Genomic DNA, 25,835 nt, shown 5'->3' with positions numbered 1-25,835 from the left:
CAGTTTTAATAAAAACTTTTAAAACAATATCGTCAAACCCAGAGTCAATGTTGTCTATTAGATAACATTGTAATAAGCTAGCTCACACAGATCATAAGTGGTCAGCCAGCAGTAAACATGCTAGCAGATTAGCTTGCTAGTGCTTGCTCAGCTAGCAAAAAAGACCCAAAGTATTTTTTTGAATTATTTTTAATTTGGAAGACTTGTTGCCTTTCCTCATTTGGGATTCTTACACACACTTTTTGTCTGGGTCCAGTTGCTGTTTGACTGAAGGGAGTCTTGAGGCTGTATTGACTACAAATTGCATAATTTCTCTCTGGTTGATGGAACCTCTAAGCTTTTTTAGACATGCAGTGTGAATGTAATGATTTGAATGCAAAGCCCCTGCACAAACTGATTGAGAATGGCTCTGTGAAACTTTATCACCCAACTTCTGTGTGGGGGTGACATATGCTGATTTCCACTGGAGTGTAATTCAGATGAGGACCAAGTGCAAAACTGTTTTATTGAAACTTCAAAACGTGTGTGTTTTGTTAATTTGTTTGTTTAGAGCTGTTTAATGTGTGCATCAATAAAATGGATTCAGCAGCACTGCCAAGGTAAAAGACATCAATTACTCCGGACAGATGAGCTTCCTGTATCTTGTGTTGTTGCAAGCACTTGACTTCCTGAAACCTCCGGGTGAAACTATGAGCAACATGGCACTTGCTGAGACAAAGAAGAACTAGGAGAGGGGGAAGAGTGAAAAGGAAACGAAAGAAAATCTCTTACAAAATATTCATGACTTGCAGTGACGTTGGTTTTCTGTTGACAGTGTTCTATTATAGCCACAGACTGTAAAACAAATGACCATGAACAAATGAGTGTCTCACCCTCTGGACTGAAAGAAATTCTAAGATGTTTAAATGTTTAAATTAAAAGTCCTTGGAAGATGTGACACTTTAGTTCTCTGCTACCAATAGGCTGCCAACTCTGACTCTACAGATAAACTCCTTTATCTGTCAGCTCATGATACATCTTTTTCACAGTCAGGTCTTACAAGAAATGTAATACTGTACTTACTGATATTTTGGGTGGGCAAATGAATAGTAGCTACATAATCTTCCAGAGATAAAGCTGTTTTTTTCTTTTTGTTCATGTTTTTGTAAGTTTGAAAATTCGCTTGTGTTATTACATAGAGCTTAAAGCTGCACTACTTTAGAATTTAACAATTAATGAAATGACCTCATGTAATGTGTAATAAAGGGGTCCTTAAAAGTGCTTGGATTTAGCCTACCGGAATCTCCGTCATCTCAAAATTCACCTATGATACTGTTTTTATACACCTGGAGTGCTGAGGGCCAAGCGTAATACACTTTCTTCCTATCTATCACTCTCCCCCGTAGGCTACAAGCATACAGCAATTTGCTGATCGCTGTGTCACTGGCTGTTGTGCTGTCTCGTAGGCGTTCCTAGCTCCAATCCAGTTGTTGGTTTCCACCTTTATTTAGCGAGTTTACTAGTCTACGAACATGAGAGGAAGTTGTTTGAAATGATAGTAGAACATTTGCTCCTTTGACCAACAGTTGGGCCATGAGTGACGTTAGAGTCAACATCGTAGTTGGCTGTGGTAGCCACAAGCAGTTTTTTTGTTGATGCTACATCTACACACCCTTTGCTGCTAGGACTACTGCTAACATTAGCTTAGGCTTCTCCAGGTCTGTATTTAACACTTTAGAATTAGCATTGCAGAAACACCCAGTCTTTACATTCACAGCAAAATTCTACAATAATTTATACAGTGTACAAGGAGAAAAATGAATAAAATAATAATAATAACACTGTAAAATACAATTTTACCTAAAACTTGCAAAAGCTGTGACAGATGGGGGGTGAAGTAAACGACAAGGGCCCGGATCGCTCTTACACTGTATTCATATTAAAATGCAGTAACCATTTTGTACAGTACAAATTTATCAATACAGATATTTGATATATGTTAATTGTAACATTATTCTGTATAGTCTTTATATTCTGTAGCAGATTTTTCCAACCCTTTAGTTTTGTCAATTTGTGGAAACCTTGTAGGCCAACAAAAAGTGAATTGAAATAAAGAACAGTAAGGAATGTTACAGAGTCTTTTGCCCGTGACCCAGCCATTCTGTCTGACTGCTTTCTCTCCTCTGTCCAAATGCAGCTAATGAGAGCGACGGCTCCCTCATGAAAACCTGTGGGAAAGCCATCTCAAAGCTCCTGTGTTGGCTCTAAAAACAATTTGTTGTGCAAATTCCCAGAGATTGGATTTGGATACCTCCTGTGTTGGTTTACCTACCTCCAGTGACTGGGCAGTAACATGCTGTTCATACGCTTGACCAAATCTCTCTCTCTCTCTCTCTCTCTCTGTCTGGTTCTCCCCCCTTTCAGATTATCCATCTATCTTTCCTTTTTCACAGACTTCGCCTGTTTCTCTCTCTATATCCTCCCGCATGCCGCTTATTTCTCTAACTCCTTCCTCACACACTTTTCTCTGTTTTTCTGCATTAATTAATCTCTTTCTGTGGGTGTTTCAAGGCAGTTTTCTGCCAGGCTGTGTCGTTTTCTTCACAGAGAAGAACTCTACTCGGGAGGAAGAAGAGGAGAAGGAGGAGAGTCATGGCTCATTCACTCTGCTAGTGAGGCAAATGAAAAGGAAATCAAGAAATATGGCATGTTGCTGGGTCTACTCACCCCAAATTCAATTTATGGCAAAATGGGCAGCCTAGTTGGACTGGATCCATAATTATGATGCTCTAAGTATCCTGCATGACAGGATCATTAATTCACCCACCTCAGTTGTGCTGCATAGTCTTTGCATCTAAATCAAAACCAAAAACTTCCACACTGCTTATATAATCAGAATGCATTTGTTTTTTGGAAACATTGGGTAATTACTGTAGACTGACATACATACATTATTATCTGGTAATGTGATAAGCTATTAGATGAGGGAACATATTGTGGGCAGGAGGAACAAACCTGTGAAGGACACACAGGCACTTAGATGAAAATGTAGGATTCAGGATTTTGTTAATGAACCTCTCCTTAAAGGTACAATGTGTAATATTTGGCCAGAATTGTAGTTTAAAACATTTAAAAAATGAACTAAGCTTATCATCAGAATGTGAAGTAACAGTTCTGACGTCATGTCAAAGACCTCTATGTATTGTGTTGCAGAGATATCTACTGCAATTAGCATGCTAACCTGCTAGACCCGGCCCGTCCTGTGTTGTAATTCCACTTGTGCCTCGAAAGAGACGATAGTGAGTCACTGTATCATCCGGTCTGCCCTCAGTCCAACATAAGAGGATGAAGAAGTAGAGCTGCCCCAAAGGCTTGTCAAGTTGAAGGTACAGCCACCTGGTGTCACAGAAAATCAAAGATGGCAAAGAAAAGAAGCGATATAAAAAGAACCAGAACAAGAGTAAATAGTAGCGTGGTATTCCACCACTGGAAACAACTCTTGCCGAGTAAAGAGATGCGGTTTGATGCTGAACTCTAACGTTGGCTATTTACAGAAACGTATCTTTTGTGCAACTAATGACAACACAAACCGTACCAAAAAACATTCCAAATGGCGTCGATATGTGGATTTGGTGTGGCGAATTTTGCGTATTCTCACCCTGCTGTTAGTAGTTGGCTTTTTTAAAATAACTGATGACTGTAAATTGAGATCGTATAGACCCAGTAGTAGACCGACTGAAAAAATGTCATTCGGTTCAACAACAACATTTGACAACATTCGCTCAGCCTCGCAGGCTGCGATGCATCATCATAAGCCTCAGTGTTGGCCAGGCTACAAAGGGCAGTGCAGTGCTTACTGCCTGCAGGGCTGCTTTGTAAACTTTCATGCCATTCATTCTGACCAGCAGGCCTAACACTGGTCTCTACTGTACAGCAGCTTACCCGTGCAGGAATGTGTTAAGGTGTTGCCCAGAGCTGTGTGAGTAGGACTAGCCATGCGAGTGACAGACAAAGAATGGAGGGATTATGGTTCCTCCTATCTAACTAAAAAGCAGGTTCTTCCCAGACCCCAAAGCTTTGATCCACTTTTCCTTATTTGTGGAATTTCCCCCAGTACTGATGATTTCCAGAGAGCCAGGTGGAATTTATGCTGAAGGTCAGATATGAGAAGAGTTGGTAAAAGTGGGAAGCAGTGGACTCACCTCTCCTCTCTCCTCTCCTCTTCCTCTCTCCACCGCTCTCCTCATGCAAAACAAGCAACTAAAATGTAAAGAAATTCTAGTCCGCCATTGCCTAAAACCAAATTATAGATTTTTCTAGTAGTACATCTTCTTGTATTTATACCAGCATGTGCTCAAGGATGCACATGTACGCATGGTGACATGATACACATTTTTGCCCGTGAAACCTTAAAATTCTAAATTAAATAAGTTTGAGACCACAGGGTAACCCAGGGAAGAAAGGAAAAGCGATGGAAAAAATAATGCAAAAGACAACAACATAAAGAGTGAGAAGCTGTTTTTCAGTTGGACCAAATGGTTTGATTAGTATCCCTGTTTCGATGGATGTAATAGAAAACTCTTCTCCCACCTTCTCAAAGCATCAAGTGTGTGTGTGTGATTGTCTGCTGTGATAAACCAATTCAAATGCGGCCACTTGTATTCCGCAGCTGGTCATTAAAGGAAGCATTCTCCCACTCAGAAGTGATATATGGACTGGTTAGTTGTCTTCTTAAATTTCCATTTGGCAGAATGCAATAGAGTGGACAGGGAGGGACAAGGGAGAGGATTGTAATTTCTTAGAAATGGATTGCTTGCACATCCAGCTCCTCATGGCAAAAGAAACAAGTTTATCCAACTGGATGTAGATAGGTTCTAGAATAAGGGTAAATGAACAATTGAAGGTAAAATTGATAAAATCACCTGTCACTTGCAATTTTAACATTTTGCAAAATTGTGAAACAATGCTGAAATTTAAGCCACGTTTAGATGTCAGATGGGGAAAACATATTGCCATTTTAGTTCAGTGAACTTATGTATTGAAAAGATAAACAATCTAATTGAGAATAAATGTAAATATAGAATTTATATCTACATCAGGGATCTGTCATTGCTCCCTGCAAAGCGTAGCGACCTGTGTGAAATATGTTGGCAGAATAGCCGACCTGCAACCAAGTATGACAAAAGGCTTGAGCACCAGTCCTAATCATATTTACAGAACAGGAACTTTTTTGTCTCTGCTGGAGAGTTCAGCTCTCAAGAATACATGACTTCACATGGGGTTCAATTCTTGGTTCTGTCTTTATCATCATTATCATAATTATGGGGACGATACTCAACAAGTTTAGGGTGATGCTAGCAGTGCTGTCCTGTCATTTATTGTATTTGGGGAAGATTGCACTCCTGTTACCTGAGATAGCGTTACATCGCTAAATGCAACGGTTAGCGTTTCTTTTGTGACTTTAAAGTAAAAACATACGATGGGTATGTAAGTTAAACAGCAAAACAGTGTTTTACATTCGAATAAAATAGCAGTCTGATCTTACAATTTTCCTTATACTAATAAAACTGGGACTAACTAGCTCTACTGTGCAATACAAGAACAATGCTGGTACTTTATTTCTACATGGACTGTTTATCAGTGATGATTATGACTTTTCTAATATTGATTCCTTTTAGTTTGTTTTTATGTCTTTATTTTCATTTATGTACCTCTACCTCTCTTTTTTCAACACTATCTTTATTGAAAATATTTATGGCCGATTTGACAGTGTCAGAAAATGTGTAAAATCATACATAATATATCCCACCTATCCATGCCCTCCCAGGAAGAGAATATGCTTTAGCAGAAGACTGCAAGGATGATATGATATTAGCATGCTGTATACAGCACTGGAGCCAGTGTGTGTGGGAGAAATCAGGACTTTTAAAAACATCTATTTTTTCTGGTGTGGCAGAGTTAGAGTTCCCCAGAGCCTTTAGGTGACAGTGGATACCTAAAGGCACACTGCATTGCTTTCCTCTCCTGCAGCTTGGATTTCGATCACACTGAGGCGTTTTTCAGCAGTGACAGGTGTTTTGCTGTTGCTAGGAAACATGTACTCGGTTGTCAATCACTTGTGGGCTGTGGGACACACATGATAACTATCAACAGCAGCTACATACAGCTACAAAAACAAGTATAACATCTAAAACCTACCTGATCCAGGCTTCCACCTAATATTCCTCCAAGCTGACTTCCTCCAGCTGGTCAGCAACAAGAACGACGAGGCTTTGCTCCATGTTTTTAGTTGGTGGTTTTGTTGCCTGCCGCTGCTCATATGCTTCACAGAGGAGAACAAGGTAATGTTCCATGTTATTCCTCAGTTTACATCTTAAGTAAGACATACGACTTGTTTGTTAAGGCAACAGGCTTCTGTGCCTAAATGCATGTGCTCTGTGAATGACATTTCTTTTTTCAAGCCAACAGCTGATATTTGTCATGAGTCTACTTTACAAAAGGTCAAACACTGTTCCGCTAAGTGGTGAGTGTGTGTGTGCATCTGTGTGTCTGCGTGCACTTCTCATTGTTTGAATATCCTTGCATACCCGTGAGAGAGCCTGTGTGGCAGGAATAAGACAGAAGAGACATATTGTAAACAGCAAAGTCAGTACATCAGTTTATTTTATATCTTCATTCTTTTATTTCTTTATGTAATGAAATGAAATAATATTCTCTTTGAGAAACGTGATTATACACTCAAACATGGCTGATCTGAATCATCAGAAATATTTCTTTGATTTAAATACAGTGGGCTGAGACACATTAAGGTCATGATATCCATGTACAGGACTGTACAAGAGTACAGAAAGGGATATACAATATTTATATATATATTTATATCATATATTTCATTCAGTATGGTTGTCTGGTGGATCTGTGGGTTAGAGAATCGGATGTTTGGCTGAGTTAAGTTGTAATGGAGCATATATAAAGTGACTAAAGCCTCCACAGATTCAACAGCACAGACACTGTACAGAACACAAAGCAATATCCAATACAAAGCACAGCTAGTAACTGTCACCAATAATAACTATAGTACATTATATTAAACACATATAATAGTCATATAATAAAAATAATACACAGAGGTTGAGCTTTTTTTTGCAATTCACTGCTGTGATATGCATTGAGAAGGCGGTAGCAGTGTCAAGTATTTTTACAGTACAACACCAGTGCACACTGTAGATTTAGTGGGCAAAAGTAAGTGTAATGCATAAAAGGTGGTAAATACTGAATACACAGAAGTGCTGCTGATCTTTTTGCACAACTGTAGTATTTTGATAGTGAAAGTATTTTATTTAGTTGTTTTCATTTTTTGTCAGTTAGTTCACCATTTTGGTCCAGACTGAAATATCTCAAGTATCTCAATTATTGGATGGATTATCTTGAAATGTTGTACAGATATTCTTGGTCCCCAGAAGATACAGCCTACTAAATTTGGTGATCCCCCGACTTTTCCTCTGGTGCCATCATCAGGTTAAAATTTCAAATTGTCCAATATTATGACTAAATACTTGCAAAACTAATGACATTCCCATCAGCCTCAGCAGTACTTTGTGTTTACTGCTTTTTAGCACATGTTAGGATGCTAACACGCTAAACTAAGGTGGCGACCATGGTAAACTTTACCTGCTTAGCATAAGCATGTTAGCATACCGATGTTAGCATTCAGCACAGAGCCACTAGCATTCTTTAGACTATTTTATAATCACTGCTAAATTGACTATACTCCTTCATGGGACTTTGTATACACTCATGGTACATCTACATAACCTTTGGTGTTTACATGGCAATAGTGGTGTAACGGTACGTGTATTCGCCCCGAATGCCATGTGACCCAAACAATTACTGTCAAAATAGTTTATTTACGTCGACTACTGATAAGCGTGGAACAGAAATTCTAGAGCACGAGTTTTACCTGGAAAGTTTTAGCAGTGCAGCCGTTGTTGTGTATCAACTGTAGCATGCTAGTTGGCTTAGCCCGGTTAGCCAGGTTAGTGAGCTCATGTAGTGTCGCTGCCTCCGAACGGCAAACACAAATGAGAGACCAGAGCTTGAAAATCCTCCCGGGACATTTAGATCTACTGTATGGCAGCATTACGGTTTCCCGGTGCATTTTAGTCAGTCCGTTCTGCCCTGTCCTGTATAAACCAGCGCAAGCTGCAGCTGTTCAGGAATTATCAACAGCTCTTTATTTTTTCGTACTGACAATAATCCAGTATGTGAGTAACTGTTAATTAACAGTTACAAATTTCTGCATTTTTTTGGTTTTCCCTGCTGTACCGAAAATGTACCGAAACGCAATCCCAAAACCGAGGTACATACAGAACCGTGAATTGTGTGTACTGTTACACCCCTAACCTGGCTAATATAAAAAGAGGCTGTAAGATAAAAATGAAAAAGTAGGACTTACATAAGCAGAGAAAACACTGAATGATTCAACTGCTGTGACCCTAGTACTGTATAATTACTGCAGCCTTTTGCAGTAACAAAATCCTACTAATGAAATCCTAATGAAATCAATTGATTTCCATTTGTAACAAATGGAAATCAATTAATAGAGGCTTCTCTTATAAATGAAGCAACTGCCTGGGTTCTCTTGCCAACAGCTGAACCTCTTGAGAATGAAATGGTCAAGTGCTGCTGATTAATTGATCCCATTTGTTTATATTAAAGCAAAGAAACATAGAATACGTGACTTGTGCAGAAGCACATTCACAAGTAACAGAAATTGCAAGTTACATGTACTCTGTGGGGAACATACAAGTGCATGCATGCGGAGAAAGCATTACCTTAACACTACACACTGTACACACCTATGCTTCAGAATACTGACAACACAAGCAACAAGTACATTTTCTACGGAGAAAAATATTTCCACTAATGATTATGATGACCAATTAAAAACAGCCTCACCCATGACCCTGAATTAATTTTCAGTTTACCTTGACAAGAATCACTTTAGCTTGACATAACGATAGATCCTGTTCATAATTATGTAATCTATTCCCAGTGGCATTTTGTGTGTATAATCCGGTACTTTTCACAATTTGTTTAAATTTGGTCAAGTTTGTAATCAGTACAGTCAATAACATGGTGGACACGTTAATATTACACGGCAGCACTAAATAGTGAAAGTACTGTAGATGCACATGCCTGTGTACCAAAACCTATCGCCAGACAAGAATGTCGATAGTCGACATTTCTGCAAAACCCCTGATTACGTTCAGTGACAATGTTTTTTTTAGGTTCAATGCACATAGCAACTATGGTATGGTTAAGGTTATGGATAGATTGTGGTTATAGCAAATAACCATACCTCAACAAGAGTTTAAGGTTAAGGCGACAGTATACTTCAACTTAAGTGCTTGTCGGCTGTTTGGAACAGCTATAAACACTTTTGCCTTACGTACATACTAGTTTGTTTCAAGCATAATCCAGCCTTTAGGCAACTAAAATGCTTGGTTAAGGTCAGGGTATGGTTAAGGTTGGGGAAAGATCATGCTTATGGCAGACACACTATGTTTAAGTTTTGGTCAGGGTTTGGCAACCTTAACACATGGTTAAGATTAGGGAAAGATCGTGGTTATAGTTGGTTAAAAATGGCAAACATTAACTGTAGGTCTGTGAGCATCTCGACCACTACACCCTTACGTTCTGGCTTGCTACATAAAAGCACACTACTTCTTGTATTGGCACCAAACGTTGCCGCTGGACATAAATCACATAATTCCCAGGGATACTGAGTTGATAATTTGTAGAAGGCTAGTAGAAAATGCTCTTCTGGTCAAAACTTTATTTCGGAATGAGACTACTATAGCATTTTGTACTACCCAACATCATTCAGAAGAGAGTGACCCGTCGTACAAGCTCCATTCTCTTGGCCTTCAAAAATGCTGTTGCTGAATCATGGATAAGAGATGGCAATGGCATTTCTCTAATGTTCCATAGCACTTCTTGTGTGCCTGAGCTGAGGAAGAGTCCAGATTGTTTCACATCTTCATGCCACTCCTAAAGGAAACGTTGTCCCCAGTTGAGTGGGGGTGTTGAGTCCCCAGATCTCTGCCTGCCTCTGATTCCTCAAGCAGCAGCTGGTGGAGAGGCATTAGAGCGGATGCTCTGTGCTCATTTGTCTGCCCTGACAAGCCCAACGTCACGTTCCAGCATGCGTGCGTCTATGCGTCAATTCATTTCCAACATGTGTTATTTGCTCCACATGGTCACTGCTGTTATGTACAGTTAATTCAAATAATCAATTACAGCCACTTCTCCTGTCTACGCATTTACCTCACACTTTTAAAAGGCTGTTATGAATGCAGAAAACTATTACCAGAAATAATCATAATCATGTCTGCACTATTTACAGATCCCATGGACATTCATATTTCAGAGTCTAAGCAGTGTGATAAGGACTCCTTATTATCTGGACCCTCTGTTCAAACATTTTGCTAAAAAGTTGCTCGTGACAAAGCCAAAAGAGACACGGGATTTTGTTTCTCCCTATACAGCTGTGAATGCAACATGGATTCAAGAAAGAGAAAACACTTACTCTTTGCCCATCTTTTTTCTAACATCAAAGCCAGGTTTATCCACATATGCTCCCGCAAAATAGCACAATGGAAGGTTACATCAGAACTGTTAAAGTGGTGAAAGTATTGCCAGAGGCCATTTTTATAGAAAAAGTACTTTGGAGTTTTATAAGTTGATACTTAGACTGAAACAGTAGAGACATTTACACTGTACAGCACCAAACAAGTGAATGATTTGTCCAATAAAAACATGTACATAGAAATATATGTATAAAAACATTTACATATCAGTTTCCATTTTAAAAGATACTCTTTCACTCTGTTTATGCTAAACTCATGTATTAAATAAAAGATACAACACACAAACATAAAATGTGCATCCGAAATGAAATGGTCTCAGAGTGGGCACTTGACCCTACATGACAATAATGGTGACCCCAGTACTGGATCAGCCTTTGCCAACAGTCTCTGAACCAGTACTAGATTTCATTGATGAAGCTGGAAGTAATCACAAGGTGGCAGTGGATGGGGTTATATAATGACGAAGCGTATTCCATTGCAGCCATATCAGTACGCAGTCTCTTTGATGATGTTGGTAGAGAGGGTGTGGTTGCTGGAGATGCTGATTGAGTGGCGATTCAGGCGGTGGGGGTGCCTCCTGGGTGTATGGCGGCAGGGCAGGCAGAAGTAACGCAGCGTGGAGAAGAAGATCTGGCGGTAGGTGGCTGACACCAGGTTGTAGAGGATTGGATTGATGGCCGAGCTGACGTAGAACAAGACGTTGGTCAGCATGTAGAAATAGTGGTAGAAGTCATACAAGTCCCTGTGAGAAAGCAGAAGACAGAGAGCCATTGTCAGACTATGGCCGCCAGCTAAGGGAAGCAGGTGCTGTCTGTACCAACGTAAGGACTTTATAAGTAAATAGAAAGACCACAAAAAGTTCTCTCATTGGTTATTCTGTCAAGAAGAAACCAAATAATGGATATGTGGTATATAGTCACTACGCCAACGAGCCTCTACTGACATAATTTTCGCAAAGTTGTGCAGATGAATTTCTCTGTGCAGTGTTTGTTTCAATTTAAAAATGTATTTTGTGTCTAATAAATACTGATCCTGTGGTCACGGTTTTATTGAATCTACTTTAAAAAGGATTATTCGGTGACTTCTCATCTTGGACCTTATTTTCCTCATGTCACTGTAGCCTTATGTAATTTCAAGTCTTTGGTAGCAAAGCCGTCCTATGCACGCGCACACACACGGCACTTCCAGTTTGACGTAAAACAGGGCAATACTTTAAAGCTGGTTAAGATATAGATGGGGGACTCTGAAGCAAAAATCTCAGCTAAGGTCCCTTAAAGGCTAAGGCTGGCCTTGTTTAAACTGTAAAGAACATATTGTATAATGAGTGGAAATCATTTCTTACTTTATTCCACTGGGCAGAGACTAGAATTTTTATGTTGAGAATTGACAGGCTAAGAAGATTTGTTCAGCCAACCAGAGAGAGTGATGCCTGGTGAGTACTAATGGCTGGTGAGCATGTATTACACTAACCCAATAATCTTCTCTTTAGATGTCACTGCTCATTTTAGGCCTTGCTGGTCCACTACCAGGAATGCTTCCAATGTCATTAACAGATCAACTACTGAGGGAGCGTCTCCAAGTTTGTAGTGTGGGCTTCCCACCAGCCTCTGGCTTTATTAATGCTGTCAAAGCCACAGTAAGAGGAAGGGAAGAAGAAACATTTTCTATGCTAGAATTAAATAGACACATACTGAAGCGTAAGACTGGCGTTTGAAGTCCATGTGGAACAGATCTTATCTTCAGCTGTCTGAAAAGGGTACAATATCAGATTTTTCTCTGCATGGACATGGATAAAGAGAGCAATACTGCAGCTGGAATTAAATCCTTAGTAAAAATGGAGCATATTTATTTTATTGGCAATCCAATAATTTGAATGTCTTATAAAAATTTTAATCCTTTTATCTTTAAGGAGGTTATTCTATCCAATTTTTAAAATGGTATTGTGTGCTCTGCAATACACAAGTGAGGTTTAAATCTATATTTTAAAACTGATGGATCTGACTCTGTCCCTCTGATTGCTGATGGAGAGGAGAAGGAAGAGGGAGATTATGCTACACAGCATGAGAGGAGAGGGACATTAAGGATATAAAGATTAAATAAGATGGGACAGGAGACGGGAGGGGTACAGAGCTAGTAAGGAAATCTCTTTATGGATAATTTGACCAGGACACAGAAGCAAGAGGATAAGATAACTTCACACATGCAAATACTGACAATAAAAAAAAAATTAAAAAAAAGTCAAGCAAAAGGTCATAAGTCATAATACAGCAATATGTTCTAACACATAGTGTAGATACTCCTGAGCATCTTCTCAGTTACTAGAATCTGGTGTATGATCTGTTCTGCACTTGCAATGGACAAGAGTCGCCTGAAGTGTGCAGAAGGTCAATGATGTGTCTGTCTGCAGACAAAGACACCATTAAAGACAAATGAGGATAGACTGAAGGGACAACAGGGATAGTATTATACATTATACACACACACACTCCGGTAATTCTGTGGGCTCTGTAGCTCATGCGTCATTCTCCATTACGTAGTCTTTACTTGAGTAAAATCTTGACTTTGACAGGAATCCCTAAAGAAGCAGACTTTTCATTATAATTACATACGACGTTGGGCAAACCGTGGAACACAGGTGCAGCATTTTGAAATGTGACTCTGCTTCTTGCACAGTCAGTCAGTTTCTTCTTGTGGCAGATTCATTCAGGACCAATCTCGCTGTCATGAATTTCAGAGAGGACTGCTATTACCAGGAAAGAAAAGCAAAATATTTGTTGTGACGGCTACCAGCCCCTACAACATTAACAGATACCCCTTAATACCAATCCACATCCATCCGCACACTTTGTGCTTCTTGGCACGAAATCAGCAATATTCAGGGAACATGCACTGAACCTCCCATGAAATGCTTTTTTTTGTGATTTGCTCATATACCACTGATTTAGGAAAATGGAGCCCCGTATCTGTCACTCACAAACACGCCTGCAATTTTTATTTGAGCCAGTCTATACATACACTCTGAGTGTGTATAGACTAATGAATCAATTATGAGTAAATTGCCATTAATATTTTAAACGACAAAAAATATTAACATAGAAGACGAGGATGTGTAGTGTTAACTGTTGTTGTTGTGAAGTACTTGGTGGTGCCTCTGTCTATTGCATAAAATGGGAGTTACAGGTGTGTACTGATCACTTGTAGACACCGTACACAGGGAATCAATAAGGCTTCACTGGGCTGAAAAACCATCGCGCCTCACTGTGCTCACTGTGGCAGTGCTGACAGCTAACTGCCCTGACTGTGAAAGCAGGTGGTACTTGTCGATGACTACTGAAACATAACGGCTTGTCTACACAGGAGGAGTTTCAGACCCATTTTTCAGTTGGAACAGAAAGTTACTATTTGAAGAAATCTGCATTTTCTAATGTTTGACACGCTTAACTACACACTGTAAAACGTTACAGCCCCGTTTGGGTATGTCCACTTCTTCTCTTTAACACAAAGGGCTCTAACAAGTTTTGGGTTTTTAACTCAGCTGTGAGTTTGAGATTCAAACTTAGAATAATTCATTGTGTTGACTATTTGAGACTTGTCAGATCTGTACGTGTGGATTGAATTTGGGTTTGCAAGTTATCAGCTGACAAAAAAAAAAATAGTATGAAAAAAAGGCGGGAGTGGGACTTTTCGTTGAACCATGGCACGGCTGAAGCATGGACATAATCTAGTAGTTATACACTGCAGGTAAGTGATATATTGGAATTCCAAGTAAAATATAGACACTTCTTGTTCTGCATTGTCGTCAAGAGGTATGTAACTTTCCTGTACTAAAATTAGGATTCTAGCTTAGGTATCACATTCGCCTGCTGTCTGTTTTTGTGGGACATAAAACCTAAACAGAACAACAGCTGCCCTACTTGGTCTTCTGCGCTACCTTTCAGAGGATTCCTCAGACATAATCAGGATGTGTGACATAAGACACTATTACACATTTCATACTACTCACTTTTTTAAAGTTGAAATGTGACTAAAGATAACATTTTTCATGTTATTAGCGGTATTTGCATACCTAAAGCAACACCCATTTTTTTCAGAAAGTGTAAATATCATTACTGTAAAAACTATATCCTATGTTTTGCAAACACCATACACCTGCCATTGACAGGTTTTCCCACAGGCCTTAAAAAGTCTAAAATGCAATAATCAGAATTTTAGGTCCAAAAAGTCTTAAAAATGTCACAAATACGATTTTAATATGATGTAATGAAAGAGTTTCCCTTTGGGGATCAATAAAGTATTTCTGATTCTGATGTTTTAGATGTCAGTTAAATGTATATGTCTTTATATGTCTTCAGGCTCATTGAAAAACCCTCAGTGTGAATGAAAGGAATGCTGGTTGGACACGAAGGCCCTCTGCATGAAGCATTTCCTTTGGAAGTCTTTAATGTGGATGCGGTAGAAGAGGAGAAGATCATTCCACATGACGTCAAAGATGTGCCCATAGGCTTTGCCATGTTAAGGGGAGAAATCTACTGTCTTAACCTTGAGTACCACCGTAATATGAAGTACTCCTTGAGTTCTTTCAGAGAGTCATCATGAACATTAAACCAGACCAATGCTCAGCAAGAATCCATGGGCTCAGAAATAAACTGCTTAGATAATCACCTGTAAACAAATGACTGCACATCATCTCAAGCCCCTACTAGGAGGAAGCTGTTATTTGGGAATGGCTTTGTCCTTCACACATTGTTCATGTTTGCAGCAGTATAGTTTGTACAGGGCAGGTCAGGTATGGACAAAGCAAGTCAAGTATGGATGAAAAATGAGCCTTACATACTGCTCCGAACTGAAGGTTTGGTATAGTTCAAATGTGCAAACCTTTTGAGGCACTAACTTTCACATATAATGAAAAACAAACAATTTCTCTTTACAATTGTGTTAAAAGACTCTTTTAGACATGGAAGTTTATTGTATGGTTTGACAAAGCTCTTGCTATCCCACATTTTGCCTCTGCACAACCCTACTCTACCATATCTCTTTCTCCCTCTTATTCTCTCATTCCCAGTTTTGAAAGTATGAGTTCGATTAACACACGTATTTTGGGTGTTTACAATGTACAACATTGTTCATATAGAGATTTTATGAGCCTGTCATTATCTATTTACCTCATTGTACAACCCCACCTTCTGTGTCTGTCTACAACCCCCAAATTTGGAATTTAAAGCCTCAGCTTAATGGCAAATTGTATAAAACAGTTACAATAATGCAGAAATGTGTTTGTTTAACTAGGAAAGTTTCTTGCATTGACAATGTAAAATAATGGTTTTAAACTCAGTAGTAAGTTGAAACAAGTGATTAAAAAAGGTAATCAACCTTGACAACTTAATGTTGAGACAACTAGACCAGTGTAGTTAACTTGCATTTTTAAAAAAAGGTAGCAGGTGAACTTTTCCAAGTTCAACCAACCTGAAATGTCTTACAGTGCAGTGATGTGTGTTGGGCTCTAAGCAGTGTGGAAATCTCACCAAGTTGTGGGCTGCCCGATTTAGCAAGGTATCTAGAGGCAAATGCTAATGCCAAACTACCAGTTTGAACTGGCTTCAACAGAGTAAGCTAACAGCTGCTAACTCCCCGCAGGCTGGGGAGCTGTGTGTCAGACAGCAGAGAGCACTGCTGCAGTTACTGTGCTAACTTTGGACATTTTAGCAGTGCTTCCCAACAACATTAAAACAAAAGCCATGAATTTTCTAAGCAATACATTCCCCTTCTTTGGGTTTAAATCCAATTTACTGCTGCAAGACTGGCATGTCAGCAGAAGCATATCTGTCTATCCAGGGTTCTATGCACGCAGGGTCCTATGTTCCCCAGCTCAGTATCCTCTTAGTGACACATTAGGGAGACCTCTCCAAGGGTTTTACGTCCTCAGCAGTGTTTTTCACCCCTAGCGCAAATGTTTAATGTATGTTTCCCTCTGTATATATGTTGACGTCACCCACCTACAGCTTATAGCCTACTCATGTTATACTCCTTGAAACCTATGCCCTCAAATTTTCAGGCAAGACAGTTTGAATGTGGAGATATCAATGTCTAAAGTCAAACTGCATTTGAAATGTCCGTCTCCCTTCGTTCTTTTGAACATAGGGATGAGCCTGATGTCAGCTAGCCTGTCTGGCCATGTGTTAAGCAACAAAAGGGAGATGAGCACTGCAAATTCAAATAAAAGGCATTATTTTGTCGCAATTTATATACAGCGTTTTTGCTCAGATACCTAATTTACATACTTTGAATTTGCAGAGATTGAGCCATACCAGTAGTTTAAAACCTGCATTATTAAAAAAAACAAAAGAAATTGCTTGAAATTTGCATCCCTAGTGTCCAGTGTAAAGTCTCATTGTTGAAAAAATAATGAAGATAAAAGTGCAGGCTAACAAGCCGCTGTTTTAGTCACACACTCCATCCACTTCTTCACTGTCTCCATAAGTGTCTAACAAAATTGATAGCTAAGGATCTCAACAGGCGAGCAGAAGAGATAAAAAGATCTAATTTTCTGGCTATCCTTTCCAACTGACTTTGACTGAGCGACCTTATTTTAATTGATGCCTTTTACCATGTAAAAGAGAAATATTTCCAAAATAACACCTTTTCACATCTGATATGTAGCAGAAGTGAAGAATGTCCTTTTAAAAATGGCATGAGTCAACTCTCCTGCCATATAAAAAAAATAAATAAAAAAAAAACAGCCATGCTGATGCTGCACCCTGTGGTTTCTTGGGTGCCTGTAGCAAAAAAATATAAAATAATAATAAAAAAAAAAAAACCTACTGAGAGAATAATAACAGTGCCTGCCTCTCAATGCCTCCACTGCAGGCATGATGCAGAAGACGCACCATTAGCATAATCCATTTATTAGAACGGCTGCCCACATTTTTACAGCCAGTGTTCGATTGGCAACTAGTTGCTTAGTGATGTGATGCAATAATCATACCAATTTCTTATGAATAAGTAATGTAACTAACAAATGAGTAATAACAGTTTAATTGCCTTTAATCTACAGTAGCAGGCAGATAAGCTATGTTTATCGGATGGCCACCCACCATTGAGTCTGGTTCTGTCCAAGGTTTCTGCCTCTTAAAAAGGACGTTTTTCCTTGCCACTGTCGCCAAATGATTGCTCATGGTGGGATTTGTTGGGTCTCTGTAAATAATAAAGAGTACAGTCTAGACCTGCTCTATAGGAAAAGTTCAATGAGATAACTTCTGTTATGAATTGGCGCTATATAAATAAAATTGAATTAAGTTCAGTGTTGCACCTCAGGCAGCAATGGAGGGGAACCGAGGAAACCCTAGAAATAAACATGACAATCTTATGAGACACGTGCACTGAAGTGGGTCTTCTTCATTGTCTGAAAGTTAGACATTCTGAACAGAGCTGCATGAATGTTCAAAAATCTGAACTAGAAGTTATGTTTACAAATTTTGACCAAATAAGTACACAAGTAAAATCAGACACCAGCAATATAATCAAATGAATTTATATTTCACGTTGACATTGTGGTTTGAGTGTTTGATTGAATAGGCAGTGTGTTTACACTAACCATGTTTGAAGAAGATGTATGAATTTCTGTTCCCACATTTAGTTTAGTTTGTCCAGCCGTCATATAGAGTAAAAGAAAGAGGCTTTCCCAGCCTTACATTCATTTACTGAAATGGTGTCTGATTTAATTAGGGAAACAATAGTTTGGAAGGGCTAATCGTTGGGGAAGAAAAAAAAAAAAGAGAGAGAGAGAGAGAGAGAGAGAAGGCAATCTAATCAGGAAGATGTATCTGTCCTGCTCCTCTGTCAGACGCATTTAACTGATGACCCTCTAAATGATGGCTATAGCCAATATTTGTGTGTGCGGGTGTGTATAAGTAAATTATCATGCATGTGAAGGTCTATGTGTGTGTACGGAATATGCAGCATTGGTGTGTTTCTGTATAGATCAAGTGAGCAGACAAACTACTGGAGGTTCTTTTGTATAAGAGGCTGAGAAGAATTGCTACTCACTCGGACCAGTAAGAGACGTAGCAAAACATGAGGCGGCGAGCGTGATAGGGCAGCCAGCAGACCACAAAGGCTATGACCACCGATCCTGGACACAAGGGAGAAAGACAGCATCAGAAGCCAAATACACAGATAAGCAATATACAACCCCCCCCCCCCCCAAAAAAAACCCACACACACCAAACAAAACAAATGATGCAGAAAGTGAAAAGCATTATTTGCAAATGATGCACCATGTTCAGAAGATAATGTGAATGTTTAAGAATCAGGCTTGAACAAATACCATAAATGTAGATTTGCAATGAAGAAACAAATAGCGAAAATATCTTGAAGTGATTGAAAAGAGAGAAATCATGTGACACCATCCAATCATGCACAACAACCCAGTGACAATGTGCACAAATTGCCAAAGCACAACAGGGAAATGATTTGAATTGTATGTCAATGCATTTAAAGTGAAAAGCCACATAAATGAGTAAAATTGATATGTTTGTCACAAAAATCAGTATTTGCATTTAAGTGGGGTCTATAGCATAAGCTGTTGGAAATCTACATTACTTAATTTATGTTAAATTGTTTTCTACAGCCATTTATACTCCTTGAAGTATGTGTTTAGGTTTAGCCACCAACATAATATACAAAATATTATTAAACTGGAAGGACAGAACGAAATTATCAATAAACCATTAGCTCAATCTGTTAACAGACCACACAAACCTAGAAAGTCTCACATTAAACCTAAAGGATTCCTTAACACCTGGTCTCCTTTCCTGCAGTTCATCCTGAGCTGATTCCTCTCTACACCGCATCACTCACTCAGATCCAGCTAGAACACTTGACAACAACTGACAAAGATGATCTGACAAAGACACAAGGGAAGCACACAGACTAAATACACTCAGGTGAAGGGTGATAACGAGACACAGGTGAAACTAATCAGGGTGGAGCAAACAATCAAGACTGGTGGGAAAAGAAAACAAAGACAACACTACCAGACACATGAGGGGAAAAGAGCATTACAAAATGAAATAGCTGAACACAAACCCACAACCATGACAGTCTGAATAAAACTGTTAATGTAACAGCTAAAAATGATTAGCAGAAATAGAACGGGAGATCTTAACAGAGGGAAAATTAAAGAAAGATTACAGAGGCCCAGATGACAGTGAAGTTGGTCTGAAGTGTCTATGATAAAAAACAAAAAAGCTGAAAGGAAAAAAAAAATTAGCGGGCCATAATGCACACTGGATCATATAGCATAATTAAAAAAAAAAAAAAAAAAAAAAAGACAAAAAAGGGGGTGGTTGTGCATACAACTGGAGGATTTCCAGATGAAAATAAAGTCGGTTTTATGTGTGTATGAAAAAATATGGGAAAGCTATTAACAAGAGTCTGAAAAGCGTTCTTGGCCATTTTGCATGCACTTTTGAGATGGACCCTAACTTTTGCTCATCAGTTTCCATCTGCTGTTAAGTTGCACAAGGTGCCAGGCCATATGGGATCATGAGGTAAAAATAGCTTATGTAGTTAATATAAATCAAGCTTTTCCTGCACTGCACAACAAATCTGATAAAAACCGATGAAACGTTACTGAGGATGAACCTCACTGAATGTCTGAATATTTAACTAAAAACTTTTTTCCCCTTTAGCCTATTTGTTTACATGTTCTGCACCATGAGAGTCACGCTCTCTCAGCTACTAACAGTTCATGTTTATACTGTACAGACAACAATCACCTTGATTACTTTGATACTGAAGAAAACTTCTGAATCTGATGATTATGAGACATGATCTGAAGAGAACTTCTTTTATATGATTTCCAAGAGGATTTGTGGATATTAGAGATCCTGCCACCACTATGCAGAGTGAGCTCAGCTAATTATGGCAGCGTGTTTATGATATCTGCGTTATGACTGAGAAGACATGGTGTGAAAAAACTAAAAACACTCAGGTAGAGGAGACAACGAGACACAGGTGCAACCAATTAGGGCGGGGCAAACAATCAAGACTGGAGGGAAAAGCAAACAAAGACAGGAAGTAAAACAACAAGACACACGAGGAGAGGAGAACGTTTCAAAATAAAATCAGCTGACAAAAAAATCACATGCTGTTTTTATTTGTTCATATCTGAAGAATGTATTAGTATTCGTTTACATCCCGAGCAGATGCCCATATGCATCACATCATTCCTCATTTAAACAGAACCTAAATTTACACAAAAATCAATAACACATCAACAATAGCACAAAACATGTATTACAGAGAAAATCAAATTATGTTTCGAAAGATTTACAAATAGCAACTCTTTTCATCAAGGCAGTGAACAGTTTGAGTTGAGAATGGCACAAATGAGTGGTTCATTCAAAAGCTGTGTTGTGTTTCTTTAACAAGATTTATTCAGGTGCATCTCTCTTCTTTTTCCCTTCTCTTTCTCTTCTCTGTATCTGCTTCTGCATTGTTATCCATACTGTTGTGATTGGATGACAAGGCAGTACACAGCATCAGAGGACTGCAGGTCAAACTGTCCTGCAGAGGGTTTTATTGTCTTTTCAACCTGTGCTCAGTCCTCCTTGTTTCTTCTGTCAATACACCTCTGTCAATACAATTTCATTACAACTGTCACTTATCACTGCATTATTTTTTTCTTGGCAAAATTGGACTTAAATTACTTCTGGAGGAATTGGCTCACAAAATTCAACTTAGGTTAAAATAGCTAGTTTGGCACTTGTATGAAAGCTCTGCTGTGATGACAATCAATACATTTTAACATCAGCTCTCCAGAACAGCTGTGAATATCCCAGGTGTAAAATCTGCATCACTGTCTTACTCTGTGAAAACAATGACAAAGTGCTCTTTGGCAAAGCACTGAACCTGTAACTTCTACAAGCCTCCAAGGGATAAAAGTATGTAATGCTGGCAGAACAGCATGCATTTTCGAAGTAAGTGCCTAAATATATGAATTTATGAGTCAAATCCCTCATGTATTGTCTGTTTTGGATTGTATCTTTCTCAGCATCTGTAATTCAACTGCAGTCTCTGCAAAGGTAAATTAGTCCAGGTTACCTGCTGTGTAAGAGAAACAGCCTGAAACTTAGAAAAAACACTATTTCAGGTTGCAGAGTCAGCAATCTATTGGACTATTTGGCTCCACTGCCGTAGGCTCAAATTTAATGAAGACAGAGACTTTAAATAAATCAACTACTTCCTGGCTACAGCCTTGAAAACACCTAACCAGGAAGCAAATATCTACAGGCAATCTATAATGTCATTAAAACCATGGGTAACATTATAGAAGTTTAAATTAAGGATTATAGCTAAAGTTTAGTTTGGCTGGAATCAGCCACAGAGGACAGAGAGGGGAGAAGGTTTGGGAAGTTAGAACAAAGTCTCTTGGAGAAATTGGTAATGCCTGTGATGTTTTGTGGAGATGAGCCTCACATCTGTATATACATATTTTCATATTTGGAATACATTTCATAATTAGCATATTATAATAATAATAATAATAATAATAATAATAATAATAATAATTATTATTATTATTATTATAAGTTGTGGTACTCGCTGTGGTACATAAACATGTATTACCTCTCAGTCACAATGTGTTTGAATAGTCAAAGCCACGCCATGGGGGTAATGGCTACAGCTGTATTTTGTGGCTCTGGACTCTAGCAGCTTCTTAAAAAAACCCTGCTGTTATCCCCAGAATTCAAAGCAACAAATGCCAGGTTGTAAGGAAACCTTTCTAGCCCCACTGAATTGTTTTTAGAATACATACTGCAGAAAACGATGCAAAATGTACACCTCTATGGTCCTGTCGCCACGGGCTAATCTGAGAAACTACTGTAAGAAGAACTTGCTATTTTGGGGCTAGGTCCCATCTTAGGCATTGCAGGAAACTAATCGGGTACAACTTTGAAAGGGGCACTTATCACTGCATTATAAGCCAGTTACACAACAGAGATCTAACTTTGAGTGCCAATTTGTATGCCTATCAGGAGAGATTAAATCACACAGGCGACGTTATACACATTCCTGCCAACAGTGTCATGCTATTCCACTGATTGACAGGTGGTGGCGGTAGTGTGCAAAGAAGCATGTCATCAAAGGAAAGGAAGAAGACTGCCAGCTAGCAAACTAAAAAATGGCTCTGCAATTGTTTTATGAGGAAATAAATGTGTTCAACACGTTTGTTTGGATACACCCAAAGTGCTTTGGTGAGTAACACTGAATTAAAATTGAAAATGAACATAACTGGAAATCAAATCTAATTAGAAACTGAAAAATCCAAGTGAAGTGTAATTTCAGCATGCTAACATGCTAACAATAACAATGCTAACATGCACGGTTGAGGCTGATATGAATTTTGACCTGATGTTGGTGCTAGATTAAAAGTCAAATCAATCACCAAAGTTATTCCAATTCATCCCGAGGGGAAACATGAATGTGTGTATATCCATGTACAAATGTCATGGCAATACATCCAACAGCTGTTGAGACATTACACTCAAAGCCACAAATGTCAACCTTAGGGTGGCGCTAGAGGAAAAGTCAGAGGATCATCGAGGTGATTAGGATAGATTGTCTGGGAACCATGAATGTTGTTGAGATATTTTAGTCTGGACCAAAGGGATGGACTGACAGATCGAAAGACAGACGGAAATTTCCATCCCTAGAGTCATGCCGTTAGCATGGCTAAAAATACATCAATCTATAGACAATATACAAAAACACAGAAATAATTGACCAAAGTTGGGACATCCTACTTCTTAAAGAAGCATTTACCATCAGCAGATATACTGTAAACCTCCTCCGAACGGTAGTCTTAAAGCTTCCAAAGAAATTAAGTTATTTACATGATGTTGTTGCAAATGTGGTGTTGATATAAGCTGCTCTATCTGACAAGCAGTGTGGCCTGTGACATCATCAGCCTAATCAGTGCACCTGAGGAATCAGCTGGAACACCTGGTATTTATTTTAAGTAAATCCAAAAGCTTGAAACTGCAAATATGCCTCCGTCCTTCTTTGGAGTAACTCTACTCTTAAATGTTTTAAATATCTGTGGATCTCCTGGTATCACTTATTAAATGACATTAAGTCTTTAAGTTATGCCGTACGCCAAGGGGTTGTCGTGATTATGGCTTAGCATTTAGTAATTATGAATATAATATAATTCCAGACAAAAGTGATATCTCAAATGTAATTGTAGTAGCAGTATAAATTAAGTCAAAATTGTGGAGGGAGGTTGGTAGACATATTTGTGTGTTGTTTTGGGCAAACACACAAATAAAAAATGACATGATTGAAAAATAAATCAGCATGTTGAATGATAGTGCTGGTTGTTTGGGCTTATGATGATCATCAGCTGCAGCTCATAGTTTATCCACATTTGATTTACCACTACATCACTGACTAGATAACAGTGATGGATACATTGGTTTTGGAGCTTTTACTCAGTTGGAGTGAGTGAAGTGCAGATCACTGACAGTTTGATGGAGCAAGCAAGTTAATATATGAATGTCTTTATCTCTAAAGTGCGCGCATGTGTGAATGTGTTTATGAATGAATGCTGACTGAGCGTGTTCTCCTGCTGCACGGTGGATTCAAGAGCAGACACAAAAGGTTGAGGACAAGTTAAAAGGCTTTTTACTGGTAGGTGTTAGGCTGAAGGTCTGGTCACACCAAACCATCAGAATTTCGTGGTGAAATCAGTTCATTTCAATGGTGCTTGCAGGGCCAAAGTAAATCTTTGCAAATCTTTCGCATCAGTAATCGTAAACCAATTTGTGCTTCATTATCCTTCCAAAATATTAAGTTGAAGCCTCCATTAAGCTGATAACATATGAAATATTGCTGTGTTTTACTTCACTTGCTGTGATAATTGTGTTGATTCTAAAGTTGTATTATTTTTTTACAGTAAATCTACAAAAATCATGCTCTTTTAAGATGAACTGCGCCTCGCCTGGAAAGTGGACGAGATCAGGCGGCAGCAGCAGGGGGCAGTGACAAAAAGCTGCAGTCAAGTCGGACAGTTTCTATCAGCCTTCAAAGAATATACAGGAAGTCACAGAAATATTTACATCCTGTTAGATCCCTCTGTAGGCTACCTGTAGTTTGCAGATCACATTCGCATAGCTCTGGCTGAAGAAATCGCATATGTCTTCTCCGTCGCTGATGAAGATGAAGCAGAAGAGACCCCCCTACTTTTCCATGAAGCTGGACACTAAACAATAACAATAAATCTACTTTTCACAGTGGTCTAAGTTTGTCAGAACTTTTTATTTGTTTTCGATGCCACTGTTATAATTGAGTAGAGAATCAGAAAAAGACTGGGCAGATGTTAGCCCTTGGAAGTCATATTTATTGAATAAGTATAGCATACATGGACCATTTATGTAAAGGCACTGTCATTTAAAAATCATACAACCCTAAAGTTAAGAAACTGAACTACTGAATCAACAGTCCAATCATTCTCACAGCTACATACATAGGCTACACACAGGGAGGAAAAGCAACAGCTATGACTATAAGTTTCCTTCAGTGACATAATTAGACTTAGTTCCAAACATTTGTTATTCTTTTAATATGTTTTCTGTCGCTTCACAATAGTTTTAACCTGTGGAATTCTTGGACTAAACATATTCCCTTCTCTGGCTGACAAACGTTGTCATCAAGTTGTAATTAGACTTTCTTATAATCTTTATTTATTGCTTTATTTATATTTGTTAGTAATTTCATATATGGGGAAATGTGTGTATGTGACATTGTATTCTATCCTTTGTTCTTTTTATGTCTGCCTTGTAAAGCAATTTGTAATTGCTTGTTTTGATAAGTGCTATATAAATAACCTTTATTATTATTAATATTATTATTATTATGATTATTCTTAACAACCACACAAGATATGTTTGTTAACAGATTAAACCTTCATTGCACAACATGCGTAATCATTACAATTACACAGAAAATTTGGATTTTCTACAAAACATTTGTGGTCAAAACTAAGATCCAATCAGCTCTTTGATCAGGCGACAGCCTGGCGTTTCCCATCATCCCCTGGGTCTTGCAGTTGGTGGAGAGCAGCTGTGGCTCTAAAAACTGTGGCCGCCTCAATTTCGTGAGGTTATCGTTGCCCACGTGTGCATGACGTCAGAGCAAGTCGGG

At 38.7% G+C, this 25,835-nt stretch overlaps 1 protein-coding gene and 1 long non-coding RNA gene across 2 annotated transcripts in view; one reads left to right on the top strand and one right to left on the bottom strand.

The window, feature by feature from the left end:
* The first annotated feature begins 6,112 nt into the window (after window positions 1–6,112).
* Window positions 6,113–16,868, top strand: LOC122883496. Its single transcript, XR_006379646.1, has 2 exons — window positions 6,113–6,320; window positions 14,984–16,868. It is a non-coding gene; the product is annotated as an uncharacterized LOC122883496 (long non-coding RNA).
* ntsr1 (neurotensin receptor 1 (high affinity)) overlaps window positions 6,638–25,835 on the bottom strand; it is a 54,320-nt gene continuing 35,122 nt past the window's right edge. Inside the window, exons 3-4 of the mRNA XM_044212256.1 lie at window positions 18,675–18,759; window positions 6,638–11,373 (exon numbers count right to left, since the gene is read on the bottom strand). Of these exons, the coding sequence (XP_044068191.1) occupies window positions 11,118–11,373; window positions 18,675–18,759 (341 nt within the window). The 3' untranslated portion in view covers window positions 6,638–11,117. The remainder of the gene's footprint in view (window positions 11,374–18,674; window positions 18,760–25,835) is intronic.

Source organism: Siniperca chuatsi, linkage group LG10 (assembly GCF_020085105.1).
Source record: "Siniperca chuatsi isolate FFG_IHB_CAS linkage group LG10, ASM2008510v1, whole genome shotgun sequence".
Taxonomy (NCBI): Eukaryota; Metazoa; Chordata; class Actinopteri; order Centrarchiformes; family Sinipercidae; genus Siniperca; species Siniperca chuatsi.
This window is presented reverse-complemented; position numbering and strand designations above follow the sequence as displayed.